A 16,581-nucleotide genomic window follows, 5' to 3' on the forward strand; every position below is an offset into this window, starting at 1 on the left:
ATAAGTGATTTATGATACTAAAAATGAATCAGCTGCTAATTCTCTGTTCTGCATCGTGTGTGTCACGAACATGTAAAGGGCTGTTTTTACAACCAAATATTTCCACCAACGTAGAGCAAAAAAAAAAAAAAAAAAAAAAAAAAAGAGTGTATTTCAGGTTGATTCTTTCCGTAATCCTGTTACCAAACAAATGTGATTGGGGGGGGGGGGGTGCCTGCAGTTTCAGTCAGAGCAATAACGCTGGTCACTCTGACTTAACGGGAGAAAGGGTCCAACGATTTACCCAGACCGACTTCAAACATGAGAAAATTAAGTACTTATATTTAAGGTTTTGTGGTATTTTGGAAATGCACGTTTCAGCATTCTAAAGAGGTAATTTCTTAGAGGGAGAGAGAGGACATAATTTTTATTTTTTGCTCTATGTAACTTGCTTTGAAAATGTAAGTGTTATGTTTCCAATGACAATAGAGCTCCATTGAAATTGAATTAAAAGAGAGAGAGAGAGAGTGCTGTCTTCTCTTCTCTCTTTTTTTCCAAGACCTGCCATTTTTCATCAATCAAGACTTGATTGACAATGATTGATAATGTAAGCGTTGTTTCCGATGTCAATAAAGCTCCACTGAAATTGAATTAAAAGAGAGAGACAGACAGAGAACGGGAGAGAGACAGAGAGTGTGCTGTCTTCTCTATAAAGTCTGCTTTTTTCCAAGACCTGCCATTTTTCATCAATCAAGACTTGATTGACAATGATTGATAATGTAAACGTTGTTTGCGATGTCAATAAAGCGCCACTGAAATTTGGGGGGGATGTCTTCTCTATAAAGTCTGCTTTTTTTCAAGACTTGTCATTTTTCATCAATGAAGACTTGATTGATTTGATTATTTTGACAGGGGTGCCCCAAAAATTACATACATGTACTGTTTCGAAGAAGGAGTGTATTTCCACATTTCCAAAATGCCACAAGAAACCACCAAAAAATAATAATAATAAAAGTACCTAGTTCTTTCATCAAAACATCAGATCTTGGCTTGCATCTAAGATGTACCTTCTGGCAAATTGTAGATGAACTTTCAGGTCTTCTTTTTAAGAAAATCCTCCTCTACACCACTTTATCATGGCGCATATATAACTGGGAATAGAAAATTCCTCATAAAATCAACAATAATAATAATAATAAAGCAAACAGAGCTCTGGTATCGGAATAATATCTCTATCAGCAGATTTCTAAATTCAGGTATCGGGACTGGATCGGAAGTGAAAATATGTGAATCAGTGCATCCCTAAAACATATAGGGGACAAAGTCACTAGAGCTGGCAGAGGAAACTATTTTCTCCATTAACAACCACAGAAGGTGCATATACACAACATCTGTGGAAAATATTCACTGGGACACTAAAATATTTAATACCAACAGGGACGTGACCAGTGGGGGTGGGGTGTGATTGCATGATTGTGCTTGAACAGCCTGCAAATGTTCCTCTGAGTCCAGTGACAGTTTACACTCCACTTCCTCCCATCATGCACCGAGCAGAGCAACACGCAGCCCGTCAGACCGTTTATCAACAGACATGCAAAAGGAGAGAAAGAAACAACAACAAAAACATACACACAAAAAAAAACTCTCTGAACACAAAAAGAGTTTTGCTAACAACATATAACTTCAATTAAATCTGTAAACCATGCAGCATGACAGGAAGCACAGGACCATGAAGACTTGAGCAACCTCAAGACTCCAACGAGAAGCAACACTTGCATTGTGGGAGAGCGTCAGGTACGACATTTTGACCACGTGGGACATTTCTCTATGTACGACCCTCCACAGAGGCTCCCGGGGGCCATGCCCACCCCTGCCCGATTCTCCATGTAATGTGAAGTTGTGTTAGGAAGGGCATCCAGTGTAAAATTTCTGCCAAATCAACATGCTCAGCCACGTTGGATCTGCTGTTGTGACCGCCAAGAGGAAGAAATAGGAAGTGAAGAGACTTACTTTTTTGTATGTTGATAATAAAAATGATTTTAACATCAGTTATTGGACTTTAATAATTTTACTTAAAGAGGGTAACCCCCCCTCTTTATTCCAGCACCAACTGAAAATGTGATTCCTGGTCTAAATAATGACATGACTAAAAACAGACGAGCAGAAACAGCGAGGGGTTGGCTTTGATAAGAACTCTTTTTGCACGGCGACCAAGACAACCTGGACAAAAAGCCGCCTGAGAACCTGCATTATTTTGAGTTTGTTTTTCAGGTTAACAGCAGTACCTTTTTTCTTTGAGCAGGTGGAAGGAAAGTCTTTATCCTCCACTTTAACAGAAGGCCGATTGCACTTCATCCTGCAGAAAAATGACCTTCTGGCTCCAGAACAGAGTCGAGATGGACCCGGTGTGATGTCAGTCTTCACCGGAAGACCAGCTGCAAATACAAAAAATATCTCAATTTAAATCACTGTTAGTGGATTTACTGAATGGTAAGTGTTTTAAATTCAGATTTAAAACATTTGTTCTCACTGACCATCTGCAGCAGTGATATTTAAATAATAATTATTATTTTTTGTTTGTTTGTTTTGTGGAGAACTCCGCTTAAATTTCTCATGTGATCTTTTAAAAAACCGGTACCAAACGCACAGTTAGGAACGACAATCCCAGACACAAACAAAATTATCACCCAATAGCACAAAGACAATAAAGATGCATTGAAACTGAATAAGAACTATTGCTAAAGAGCATCAATAAATGTCATTTAATTCAATAACAAACAGGGTTCCCATTCTTTAAGATGTCATTTTTCCAGGTATTTTTTCCCCAGATGTTTCAGGACAGTCATTTTATAAATCACAGGGTTGATTTTTTTGTTCAAAATTAACTTACATTTAAAACAAAAAAAACAACTGTTTAATCTGTAAATTTTCAATACACAGACACAGAGGCCTGCATTTTTCCAGGTTATTAATATGTCCAGTCTCAAATGAAAGAAAGCAATATGTTCCCTGGCTTGTTTTGCAAAAATAAAATGTATTCACAAAGCAGCAACCTGTACAATTTACAACCAAATTTTCAGGCATGTCCTAGGCTCTGTGGAAACTGACTGGGCTGCTGCTACAGGGAGTTTCAAACAAAATGCACACTGAAATTTTCTACAGTGCATCCAGAAAGTATTCACAGTGCTTCAGTTTTTCCACATTTTGTTATGTTACTGCTTTATTCCAAAATGGATCAAAAGAAAGAAGAAATCATGTTGTCATTATGGGGTGTTGTGAGTAGAATTTTGAGGGAATAAACAAGTTCACCATTTGTGAATAAGGCTGTAAAATAAAATGTGGAAAAAGAGAAGTGCCGTGAATACTTTCTGGATGCACTGAAGATTGAAAGTTTTCTATCAGTAATTACATAAATAAAGCCATAAAAGGATCGCTTTTTTTTTTTCCTTTTTAAGGTACACTTACATGGGGGGGAAATAAATAATTTTCATAATAGATAAATCACTGGATTATCTGAATATTTAGGGTTACCTGCTGGTTTACATAAAATATGACATGGCAAGTTTAATAAATACCGTGCACGTGAAAAATATTCACAGCACGTCACGTTTTTCACATTTTTTTGTTACAACCTTAAACCAAAATGGATGAAATCCATTTTTCCCCCTCAAACGTCTACCCCATTCTACCCCCTCAAACAATACCCCATAATGATTTTTTTTTTTAAAAATGAGATTTTTGTAAATTTATTAAAAATATATAAACTGTTGACATTACAATTCATTTGAAGAAATAAAAATAAAAATGAAAACTAAGAAATCACGTGTACATAAGTATTCAAAGCCTTTGCCATGAAGCTTGAAATTGAGCTCAGGTGCATCTTGTTTCCACAGCTTAACTGGAGTCCACCTGGGGTAAATTCAGTTGACTGGACATGATTTGGAAAGACAAACACCTGTCTACATATAAGGTCCCACAGTTGACAGTCAGAGCACAAACCAAGTATGAAGTCAAAGGAATTGTCTGTAGACCTCAGACACAGGATTGTCTCGAGGCACAAATCTGGAGAAGGGTACAGAAACATTTCTGCTGCTTTGAAGGTCCTAATGAGCACAGTGGCCTCCATCATCCCTAAATGGAAGAAGTTCAGATCCACCAGGACTCTTCCTAGAGCTGTCCGCCCGTCTAAACTGAGCAATTGGGGGAGAAGGGTCTTAGTCAGGGAGGTGACCAAGAACCTGATGGTCACTCTGTCATAGCTCCAGCATTCCTCTGTGGAGAGAAGAGAACCTTACAGAAGGACAACCATCTCTGCAGCAATCCACCAATCAGGCCTGTATGGTAGAGTGGCCAGACAGAAGTCACTCCTCAGTAAAAGGCACATGGCAGCCCACCTGGAGTTTGACAAAAGGCACCTGAAGGACTCTCAGACCAGGAGAAACAAACTTCTCTGATCTGATGAGACAAAGATTGAACTCTTTGGTGAGAATGTCAGGCATCATGTTTGGAGGAAACCAGGCACCATCCCAAAAGTGAAGCATGGTGGTGGCAGCATCATGCTGTGAGGATGTTTTTCAGCATCAGGAACTGGGAGACTAGTCAGGATTGAGGGAAAGATTTATGCAGCAATGTACAGAGACATCCTGGATGAAAACCTGCTCCAGAGCGCTCTTGACCTCAGACTGGGGCGACAGTTCATCTTTCAGCAGGACAATGACCCCAAGCACACAGCCAAGATATCAAAGGAGTGGCTTCAGGACAACTCTGTGAATATCCTTGAATGGCCCAGCCAGAGCCCAGACCTGAATCTGACTGAACATCTCTGGAGAGATCTGAAAATGTCTGTGCACTGACGCTCCCCATCCAACCTGATGGAGCTTGAGAGGTGCTGCAAAGAGGAATGGACAAACTGACCAAAGATAGGTGCACCAAGTTGTGAAATCATATTCAAGAAGATTTGAGGCTGTAATTGCTGCCAAAGGCACATCAACAAAGTACTGAGAAAAGGGTGTGAATACTTATGGACACATGATTTCTGGGTTGTTGGGTTTTTTTTTCATAAATTTGAAAAAATTTCAAACTTTTTTCATGTTGCCATTATGGGGTGTTGTGCATAGAATTTTGAGGGAAAACTGAATTTACTCCATAACCTAAAATATGGAAAAAGTGAATACTTTCCGGATGCACCGTATGAAGGCCCCTATGCACAAAATAAGAACAGAGTGACGAGTAAGCAAATTATAAACTGATGTCTGACAATGCGGTTGATTTTTATCATGTTGACAAGACGGGGTCAGACAGACGATAAGTGTGAAATGAATTTATATACATGTTGAAGAAATTGTTCTCTCTCTCTCTCTTTTTATATATATATATATATATATATATATATATATATATATATATAAACGGTATCAAAAGCAAAGAGATAAAACACACAAGAAACATGTATAAATGGACAGTTCATTAGCTTACTTTTAGCGTCAATCAGCCTCTCGCGGGGGGCTGTATCAGAAGACGACAGCTGTTCTTTGACCTTGGCGATGTCCTTGGGATGAAGGTAGTCAAACAGGCTCTGACCTATCAGGTCGTTCTGAAAGAGGAAAGACAAAGGCCAGAAAGAAATCAGCCAGAGGATAGTAGAGACACATCCACAATGTAGAATTACCACAAAATGCTGTAAATATACACTCAACAAAAATATAAATGCAACACTTTTGGTTTTGCTCCCATTTTGTATGAGATTAACTCAAAGATCTAAAACTTTTTCCACATACACAATATCACCATTTCCCTAAAATATTGTTCACAAACCAGTCTAAATCTGTGATAGTGAGCACTTCTCCTTTGCTGAGATAATCCATCCCACCTCACAGGTGTACCATATCAAGATGCTGATTAGACACCATGATTAGTGCACAGGTGTGCCTTAGACTGCCCACAATAAAAGGCCACTCTGAAAGGTGCAGTTTTATCACACAGCACAATGCCACAGATGTCGCAAGATTTGAGGGAGCGTGCAGTTGGCATGCTGACAGCAGGAATGTCAACCAGAGCTGTTGCTCGTGTATTGAATGTTGATTTCTCTACCATAAGCCGTGTCCAAAGGCATTTCAGAGAATTTGGCAGTACATCCATCCAGCCTTACAACCGCAGACCACATGTAACCACACCAGCCCAGGACCTCCACATCCAGCATGTTCACCTCCAAGATCGTCTGAGACCAGCCACTCGGACAGCTGCTGAAACAATCGGTTTGCATAACCAAAGAATTTCTGCACAAACTGTCAGAAACCATCTCAGGGAAGCTCATCTGCATGTTCGTCGTCCTCATCGGGGTCTCGACCTGACTCCAGTTCGTCGTCGTAACTGACTTGAGTGGGCAAATGCTCACTTTCGCTGGCGTTTGGCACGTTGGAGAGGTGTTCTCTTCACGGATGAATCCCGGTTCACACTGTTCAGGGCAGATGGCAGACAGCGTGTGTGGCGTCGTGTGGGTGAGCGGTTTTCTGATGTCAATGTTGTGGATCGAGTGGCCCATGGTGGCGGTGGGGTTATGGTATGGGCAGGCGTCTGTTATGGACGAAGAACACAGGTGCATTTTATTGATGGCATTTTGAATGCACAGAGATACCGTGACGAGATCCTGAGGCCCATTGTTGTGCCATGCATCCAAGAACATCACCTCATGTTGCAGCAGGATAATGCACGGCCCCATATTGCAAGGATCTGTACACAATTCTTGGAAGCTCAAAATGTCCCAGTTCTTGCATGGCCGGCATACTCACCGGACATGTCACCCATTGAGCATGTTTGGGATGCTCTGGACCGGCGTATACGACAGCGTGTACCAGTTCCTGCCAATATCCAGCAACTTCGCACAGCCATTGAAGAGGAGTGGACCAACATTCCACAGGCCACAATTGACAACCTGATCAACTCTATGCGAAGGAGATGTGTTGCACTGCATGAGGCAAATGGTGGTCTCACCAGATACTGACTGGTATCCCCCCCCCCAATAAAACAAAACTGCACCTTTCAGAGTGGCCTTTTATTGTGGGCAGTCTAAGGCACACCTGTGCACTAATCATGGTGTCTAATCAGCATCTTGATATGGCACACCTGTGAGGTGGGATGGATTATCTCAGCAAAGGAGAAGTGCTCACTATGACAGATTTAGACTGGTTTGTGAACAACATTTGAGGGAAATGGTGATATTATGTATGTGGAAAAAGTTTTAGATCTTTGAGTTCATCTCATACAAAATGGGAGCAAAACCAAAAGTGTTGCATTTATATTTTTGTTGAGTGTACTAAAAGGAACTTAAGGAGTTTGGGAGTCCGAAGCAGTCACAAAGAAAGGTACAGCTAGCGCGAGGTAAAACTGCTTTTTAATGCTTTCAGCTATATTCAGAACAACACTTTGATAAATGTTTTGCAATAGTAATGGCAAAAATCACTTTAGTACACAAGCTGTTATACAAAAATAAACAATTACAAATAAATATTCACCTTAAAAGGTACAGGACCACTGAGCTTTAAGATTTAAGGCATAAAAAAGAATTTTCACTGGCACCACTCTAATTTTATTCATTAGCCTTTAAATAGGGGATTCATAATACGACATTACCGATATGATCAAAATTCACATTGTCTAGAAAAAAAATTATTAAAAAAAAGTTCCCCTGAAGGGTAAGTTTTCAAAAAGAACAAACGACCTTGAACTACTGACGGCAGTGAGGGTTGGGGGGGTTGTCCCAGACTTGCGTGAAGCAATATGGGAAGAACATCGTAGCAGCCAGTCACAGTAAAGCGGTACAATGACGTATGCTGGCTCGTCTCACTCCACTACTACGGAAAACGCTCTGAAACAACGGCGTTTATGTGTAAATAAGGTGTTTCTCATATATTATGTAAAGCTGGTGAGAAGTAAACACCTCTAAAACTAAAAATGCTGTTTTGTAACCTGACAAGTATAGAAAATAGATTTTTTTTAGTCTTACATTTATTAACCCATTAGGTGTATCTTTTTCCCTAAAAACCTAAACTAACAAAGTTAATACAGGTATTATTTCCAGTACCTGGCTGTAGTTAAGAATCTTATAGACAGACTCTGAAACAAAGAGTATCTTGCCACGGTCACACCCAACCACAAACAGGAAGCCATCAGCAGCCTGTATTCAGAAAACAGAACTTAAGACATTGGATTCAACAGATGGCTTTTCTTCATAGAGCGTCAACATTCCATTAGTCAGTTTACTCTTGTGTCACTTTGCTCACCCGCAGTATCAAGTGCTTGAGTTCATCATCTGAAAGGAAGGAGGGTTTGTAGTTGGCCTCCGTGTAGGGATTAGCTGCACCTGCAAACCACAACAATCACACCGCTGTCATTTTTATCTCCTAACCTCTCTCCTACACATTTCTAATTCAGCAAACCAGCATGTCTGCATTCACCTCAAGCACACACTTAACTCGGGTTATTCAAAGAATTCTTTTTAAACTCCTATCATACTGCATGCAATACTGTCGTGGAGTCCAAGAATACAATTTCAATCAGCTGCTAAAAAAATCTGCTTTCAACTGAACTCACTTTCAACAGAACAAAAGTTTATATAAGAGATTTTGTTGAATAATGAATTAATAAGCACTGGTGGGCACACTTCCGCTAATCCGCTAACTTCTAATTAGCAAAGCTTCGAAAACCATCAGCTGACCAATTGGCTTCTGATAAATTTAGTTTCACTAACTTTTAGTTGACTAACATTTTTTGGCTGGTATAGTAAGTAAAGCCCAACAGTCAAAAATGTTTGTAAACCCTAAAATCACACTTTAGTTCCTGTCTGTTATATGTTTTGCAGCAGTCAGGCAGCTGTGAGGAGCTGAGCTCTGACCCCAGGAGTTGGGACCCGGCTGCTACAAAGAGAGAGAAAAAAAAAAATCATTTACATTCAACATAGAGTTCCCCAGGTGTGCAGCAAAAGGCATACATAGCGAAGCAGGTTTGACTTATGGTTTAATTTTAAAAACAAACTAATTCCAACCATTTTATTGATTTTAATGTCAACTCTAATTTTTACAAATTGAAAATATAAAAAATATACTTTAGTTTTAAATTAATGCACTAATTCTGAAGGTTTGAGCATTAAAACTCACAGATGCCAAAAAACATAATGGGAAAATGAGCCTCCTCATCACTGGTTGGTTTATTTGTAAAATAAAAACCAACACACAAGTTACTGTAACATGTGTTGGTTTTTACAAACAAATGTGTATTTGTAAATATGTCATTTGTTCTTCATTTGTAAAAAAAAAAAAATTAAAAAGGCATTTGCAAAACTGAAAATTCTGTGTGATTCAGCGCACTGACTGGCGACCGTGTGACAGTTGGATGCTATTTACACTCCCATCCAGTAGATGGTGGTGTTCCATGCATTTTGGGTCAAAGTCCATCCTTACAGCAGTGGGCAGGGCACACAAAAACAGAAGGTCCGGCTCATTGTTTGTGTTGGGTTTGTGATTGCCTTTGATTCTACTCAGAAGCGTTGGCGGTGCTTAAACTCAAAAACTGGCTTGTCAGTCATCATAGTGTACGAGAGTCAATATTGAATTTTTTTTTCAGTTTATCATTATATAAAAGTTAACTTTTCAGTTGATGGAGTTATCAAAGCTAACTTTTTGGTTAGCTATGCCCCCCACTGTTAAACCAGTGGTCTCCAAACTATTCCAGAAAGGGCCGAGAGGGTGCAGGTTTTCTTTGCAGCCACTGACTCCAGCAGGTGATTTCACTGATGAACTCATCCCACCTGCTCCAAGTGATGTTAATCAGTGAAATCACTTGCTGAAGTCAGTGGCTGCAAAGAAAACCTGCACCCTCTCGGCCCTTTCTGGAATAGTTTGGAGACCACTGTGTTAAACCGTTTGCAATAGATGAATTATATAATTACATCAACTACAGGAGCTAGAGAACTGCGCCAATGAGTTTTACCTGACCCGTCAATCACACATTCATCACAACAGTTATACTCAACAAAAATATAAATGCAACACTTTTGGTTTTGCTCCCATTTTGTATGAGATGAACTCAAAGATCTAAAACTTTTTCCACATACACAATATCACCATTTCCCTCAAATATTGTTCACAAACCAGTCTAAATCTGTGATAGTGAGCACTTCTCCTTTGCTGAGATAATCCATCCCACCTCACAGGTGTGCCATATCAAGATGCTGATTAGACACCATGATTAGTGCACAGGTGTGCCTTAGACTGCCCACAATAAAAGGCCACTCTGAAAGGTGCAATTTTGTTTAATTGGGGGGGGATACCAGGCAGTATCTGGTGTGACCACCATTTGCCTCATGCAGTGCAACACATCTCCTTGGCATCATCCGTGAAGAGAACACCTCTCCAACGTGCCAAACGCCAGCGAATGTGAGCATTTGCCCACTCAAGTCGGTTACGACGACGAACTGGAGTCAGGTCGAGACCCGATGAGGACGACGAGCATGCAGATGAGCTTCCCTGAGACGGTTTCTGACAGTTTGTGCAGAAATTCTTTGGTTATGCAAACCGATTGTTTCAGCAGCTGTACAAGTGGCTGGTCTCAGACGTCTTGGAGGTGAACATGCTGGATGTGGAGGTCCTGGGCTGGTGTGGTTACATGTGGTCTGCAGTTGTGAGGCTGGTTGGATGTACTGCCAAATCCTCTGAAACAACTTTGGAGACGGCTTATGGTAGAGACATGAACATTCAATACACGATCAACAGCTCTGGTTGACATTCCTGCTGTCAGCATGCCAAATGCACGCTCCCTCAAATCTTGCGACATCTGTGGCATTGTGCTGTGTGATAAAACTGCACCTTTCAGAGTGGCCTTTTATTGTGGGCAGTCTAAGGCACACCTGTGCACTAATCATGGTGTCTAATCAGCATCTTGATATGGCACACCTGTGAGGTGGGATGGATTATCTCAGCAAAGGAGAAGTGCTCACTATCACAGATTTAGACTGGTTTGTGAACAATATTTGAGAGAAATGGTGATATTGTGTATGTGGAAAAAGATTTAGATCTTTGAGTTCATCTCATACAAAATGGGAGCAAAACCAAAAGTGTTGCGTTTATATTTTTGTTGAGTGTATTTTGAAACAATTTCCACTTCAGTGACATACCAAAATGTGAAGGATTATCACTGTGAAATACATGATGATAATGTCACCATCAACTCTGTACCAACTGAAAGAAAATATCATCTGAATCTTTTGGTAAAATTAGCTGGCATTGATTTTCAGGTTCAACAGTGACAACAAAAAGCCAAACAGTTTGATCTAAAATGACATTTTTAAACTTATTTCAGGAACACAACCAGCCAGCTCTTTACAGATTAGTTTGTGATGTTGCTCCTCGACTGGCACAAGATGAACATGATGTCCATTTAGTACTAAAACAGATTTTTCCACCAAACAAAAGCATCCTTTATCCATAATCATGTTTGCCTTTTCCCATTTTTCTCCCAAAACTGTTCTTCCCAGTTATTTGAGGCATAAAGGAACCCAGGCTTGTAACCATTACTAAACAGAAGCTGACAGGTCCACCAACCCATCAAGCAAGTCTAATGTACTGTCAGATTAGAGTGAAGGACTTTAACAGTTAAAGGCACTTCAGGAATGACATCATCAGAAGATGCTGCATTTTATCCAAGAGGTTATCTTGTGTTCTGGATGGACTGACTGGTGGTTGGCTCTCACTGCGGTATTGTATCACTTCCTGTTCCGGAGCACAGCGGTGTTTTGCTGTATCTGTTAGCTGTTTAATCTCGCAGTTAGATTGATTTGATAACTAGATAACGATTTGTTTCACAGTGTAATCTTCACGTTCCTTAACTAAAGCACTCCCTCTGCTGAATCACCTCTAAATTATTTACACATTATTCACTTTGTGTGTTTTTAGGAATCCGCTAGCTTAGCGCAGCTACTAGCTCTTAGCCGATTTAGCATGGCGGCTTCTCCTGTCTCTCCTGCACTTTTCTGCTCTGGGTGTGAAATGTTTAGTTATTCCTTGGCCTCCTTTATCAGTAATGGTACTTGTTATAAGTGTAGCTTATTCGTAGCTTTGGAGGCCAGGCTGGGCGAATTGGAGACTCGGCTCCGCACCGTGGAAAAATCTACAGCTAGCCAGGCCCCTGTAGTCGGTGCGGACCAAGGTAGCTTAGCCGCCGTTAGTTCCCTTCCAGCAGATCCTGAGCAGCCAGGAAAGCAGGCCGACTGGGTGACTGAGGAGGAAGCGTAGCCCTAAACAGAAGCCCCGTGTACACCGCCAACCTGTTCACATTTCTAACCGTTTTTCCCCACTCGGCGACACACCCGCCGAGGATCAAACTCTGGTTATTGGCGACTCTGTTTTGAGAAATGTGAAGTTACTGGTCGTTACTGTGAGTTTCTCTGTGAATTTTCAGACATTTTGCCTGACTTAGTGCTTAGCTCAGATAAGATAATTATAGTGGGCGATTTTAACATCCACACAGATGCTGAGAATGACAGCCTCAACACTGCATTTAATCTATTATTAGACTCAATTGGCTTTGCTCAAAATGTAAATGAGTCCACCCACCACTTTAATCATATCTTAGATCTTGTTCTGACTTATGGTATGGAAATTGAAGACTTAACAGTATTCCCTGAAAACTCCCTTCTGTCTGATCATTTCTTAACATTTACATTTACTCTGATGGACTACCCAGCAGTGGGGAATAAGTTTCATTACACTAGAAGTCTTTCAGAAAGCGCTGTAACTAGGTTTAAGGATATGATTCCTTCTTTATGTTCTCTAATGCCATATACCAACACAGTGCAGAGTAGCTACCTAAACTCTGTAAGTGAGATAGAGTATCTCGTCAATAGTTTTACATCCTCATTGAAGACAACTTTGGATGCTGTAGTTCCTCTGAAAAAGAGAGCCTTAAATCAGAAGTGCCTGACTCCGTGGTATAACTCACAAACTCGCAGTTTAAAGCAGATAACCCGTAAGTTGGAGAGGAAATGGCGTCTCACTAATTTAGAAGATCTTCACTTAGCCTGGAAAAAGAGTCTGTTGCTCTATAAAAAAGCCCTCCGTAAAGCTAGAACATCTTACTACTCATCACTAATTGAAGAAAATAAGAACAACCCCAGGTTTCTTTTCAGCACTGTAGCCAGGCTGACAAAGAGTCAGAGCTCTATTGAGCCGAGTATTCCTTTAACTTTAACTAGTAATGACTTCATGACTTTCTTTGCTAATAAAATTTTAACTATTAGAGAAAAATTACTCATAACCATCCCAAAGACATATCGTTATCTTTGGCTGCTTTCAGTGATGCCGGTATTTGGTTAGACTCTTTCTCTCCGATTGTTCTGTCTGAGTTATTTTCATTAGTTACTTCCTCCAAACCATCAACATGTCTATTAGACCCCATTCCTACCAGGCTGCTCAAGGAAGCCCTACCATTAATTAATGCTTCGATCTTAAATATGATCAATCTATCTTTATTAGTTGGCTATGTACTACAGGCTTTTAAGGTGGCAGTAATTAAACCATTACTTAAAAAGCCATCACTTGACCCAGCTATCTTAGCTAATTATAGGCCAATCTCCAACCTTCCTTTTCTCTCAAAAATTCTTGAAAGGGTAGTTGTAAAACAGCTAACTGATCATCTGCAGAGGAATGGTCTATTTGAAGAGTTTCAGTCAGGTTTTAGAATTCATCATAGTACAGAAACAGCATTAGTGAAGGTTACAAATGATCTTCTTATGGCCTCAGACAGTGGACTCATCTCTGTGCTTGTTCTGTTAGACCTCAGTGCTGCTTTTGATACTGTTGACCATAAAATTTTATTACAGAGATTAGAGCATGCCATAGGTATTAAAAGGCACTGCGCTGCGGTGGTTTGAATCATATTTATCTAATAGATTACAATTTGTTCATGTAAATGGGGAATCTTCTTCACAGACTAAGGTTAATTATGGAGTTCCACAAGGTTCTGTGCTAGGACCAATTTTATTCACTTTATACATGCTTCCCTTAGGCAGTATTATTAGACAGCATTGCTTAAATTTTCATTGTTATGCAGATGATACCCAGCTTTATCTATCCATGAAGCCAGAGGACACACACCAATTAGCTAAACTGCAGGATTGTCTTAGAGACAAAGACATGGATGACCTCTAATTTCCTGCTTTTAAACTCAGATAAAACTGAAGTTATTGTACTTGGCCCCACAAATCTTAGAAACATGGTGTCTAACCAGATCCTTACTCTGGATGGCATTACCCTGACCTCTAGTAATACTGTGAGAAATCTTGGAGTCATTTTTGATCAGGATATGTCATTCAATGCGCATATTAAACAAATATGTAGGACTGCTTTTTTGCATTTGCGCAATATCTCTAAAATTAGAAAGGTCTTGTCTCAGAGTGATGCTGAAAAACTAATTCATGCATTTATTTCCTCTAGGCTGGACTATTGTAATTCATTATTATCAGGTTGTCCTAAAAGTTCCCTGAAAAGCCTTCAGTTAATTCAAAATGCTGCAGCTAGAGTACTAACGGGGACTAGAAGGAGAGAGCATATCTCACCCATATTGGCCTCTCTTCATTGGCTTCCTGTTAATTCTAGAACAGAATTTAAAATTCTTCTTCTTACTTATAAGGTTTTGAATAATCAGGTCCCATCTTATCTTAGGGACCTCATAGCACCATACCACCCCAATAGAGCACTTCGCTCTCAGACTGCAGGCTTACTTGTAGTTCCTAGGGTTTGTAAGAGTAGAATGGGAGGCAGAGCCTTCAGCTTTCAGGCTCCTCTCATGTGGAACCAGCTCCCAATTCAGATCAGGGAGACAGACACCCTCTCTACTTTTAAGATTAGACTTAAAACTTTCCTTTTTGCTAAAGCTTATAGTTAGGGCTAGATCAGGTGACCCTGAACCATCCCTTAGTTATGCTGCTACAGACTTAGACTGCTGGGGGGTTCCCATGATGCACTGAGTGTTTCTTTCTCTTTTTGCTCTGTATGCACCACTCTGCATTTAATCATTAGTGATTGATCTCTGCTCCCCTCCACAGCATGTCTTTTTCCTGGTTCTCTCCCTCAGCCCCAACCAGTCCCAGCAGAAGACTGCCCCTCCCTGAGCCTGGTTCTGCTGGAGGTTTCTTCCTGTTAAAAGGGAGTTTTTCCCTTCCCACTGTCGCCAAGTGCTTGCTCACAGGGGGTCGTTTTGACCGTTGGGGTTTTTACGTAATTATTGTATGGCCTTGCCTTACAATATAAAGCGCCTTGGGGCAACTGTTTGTTGTGATTTGGCGCTATATAAATAAAATTGATTTGATTTTATTTTATTTGGGATTGCAATGTTGGAAAACATCATGCTTGTTCCAAAGAAGTTAAGCTTTCTGATCTAACCTCTGAGTGTCTTCATGTGCTGGACAGCCATTCGCAGGACAGTGAGTTTGTCCAGTTTGCGGGACATGGCATTACAGGTGGGCACCAGGGACGCCAGCTCGTCAATGAAGCTGTTCATCTTATCTCTCCGACGCTTCTCAATCTGGCTGTGGGCCTCTCTGTGGAAATGCACAGAGAAGTCAGACCAACTGCAACGTGAGATTCCTTAAACAAGGATACAACTACATTCATGACATTAGACTGCTGTTAAAAAAAAAACAAATCTAAGTGATTTTCAACATGAAACATTTTGGCCAATCTTAGCTGCTGAACAGATGCAATAATTCACAAAAGTATAGAGCAGAGGTGCAACATCAGTCCAGTTAGCCTGCAATTCACTGTGGGATATCTAGGAGGCGGCGATCTTATCTAATGTGCTTAACATGGTTGCTAATTACTGCAACTTAAACAGTGACAAAAATGGTGCAGCAAGCAATCCCAACATTTTATTTTAAAATAAAACATCATAAGAACATTTACAAAAGAGGCCCAAAGACAACAAAATGGAAATGAAGTTGTTTTGTACCTGGCATTCTTTATCCGGCCTTGTTGGTCACTGGAAAAGAAATAAATACAGCAGGTGTCATTAGAAAGAGGATTTTTGAGAACAAAATTAAATTTCAGCATTGGCAGTTTTTGCCCTAGTGGCACATTTAAGGGACAGAAAATATTTTAGAGCAAAGGTCGGTGAAGAAGGTGCAATAAACCATAGCAACATTTACATTCTCCAACAAACCTGATCTACTGGTTTGTACAGAGAAACTTATGCAACATTGTGAAAGCTCCGATTCTATATGCAGGTCCCATCCTGTCTATGGCTGATGCTGAGACCCTGATCCATGTGTTTATCTCTTCTAGATTGGACTACTGTAATGTTCTATTTTCTGGTTTACTGCAGGCCAGCATTAGGGCTCTCCAATTGGTCCAAAATGCTGCAGCCAGACTTTTGACACGAAGCAGAAAGTTTGACCGCATTACACCCATTTTGGCATCCCTTCACTGGCTTCCTGTCCCAGTGAGATCAGATTTTAAGGTTCTGCTACTAGTCTATAAAACTGTTCACAGACTGGCACCTCCCTACCTAGCTGACCTAATTAAACCATATGTACCGGCCCGGGCTTTGCGTTCTCAG

The 16,581-nt window shown here is 40.4% G+C and overlaps 1 protein-coding gene across 4 annotated transcripts in view; it reads right to left on the reverse strand.

The window, feature by feature from the left end:
• The window catches only part of LOC117516257 (aryl hydrocarbon receptor nuclear translocator-like protein 1), a 79,994-nt gene that overhangs the window by 13,596 nt on the left and 49,817 nt on the right, over positions 1–16,581 (reverse strand). For all 4 annotated transcript variants that reach the window (XR_004562344.1, XM_034177186.1, XM_034177185.1 and 1 more), the window contains 6 exons: positions 15,976–16,005; positions 15,411–15,568; positions 8,259–8,338; positions 8,060–8,152; positions 5,455–5,572; positions 2,265–2,414 (listed from right to left, as the gene is read on the reverse strand). Coding sequence is in view for 3 of the 4 variants with exons in the window: in XM_034177186.1 (XP_034033077.1) it covers positions 2,265–2,414; positions 5,455–5,572; positions 8,060–8,152; positions 8,259–8,338; positions 15,411–15,568; positions 15,976–16,005 (629 nt within the window). In the remaining variant the exon portion in view is untranslated. The remainder of the gene's footprint in view (positions 1–2,264; positions 2,415–5,454; positions 5,573–8,059; positions 8,153–8,258; positions 8,339–15,410; positions 15,569–15,975; positions 16,006–16,581) is intronic.

Source organism: Thalassophryne amazonica, chromosome 8, assembly GCF_902500255.1.
Source record: "Thalassophryne amazonica chromosome 8, fThaAma1.1, whole genome shotgun sequence".
NCBI lineage: Eukaryota > Metazoa > Chordata > Actinopteri > Batrachoidiformes > Batrachoididae > Thalassophryne > Thalassophryne amazonica.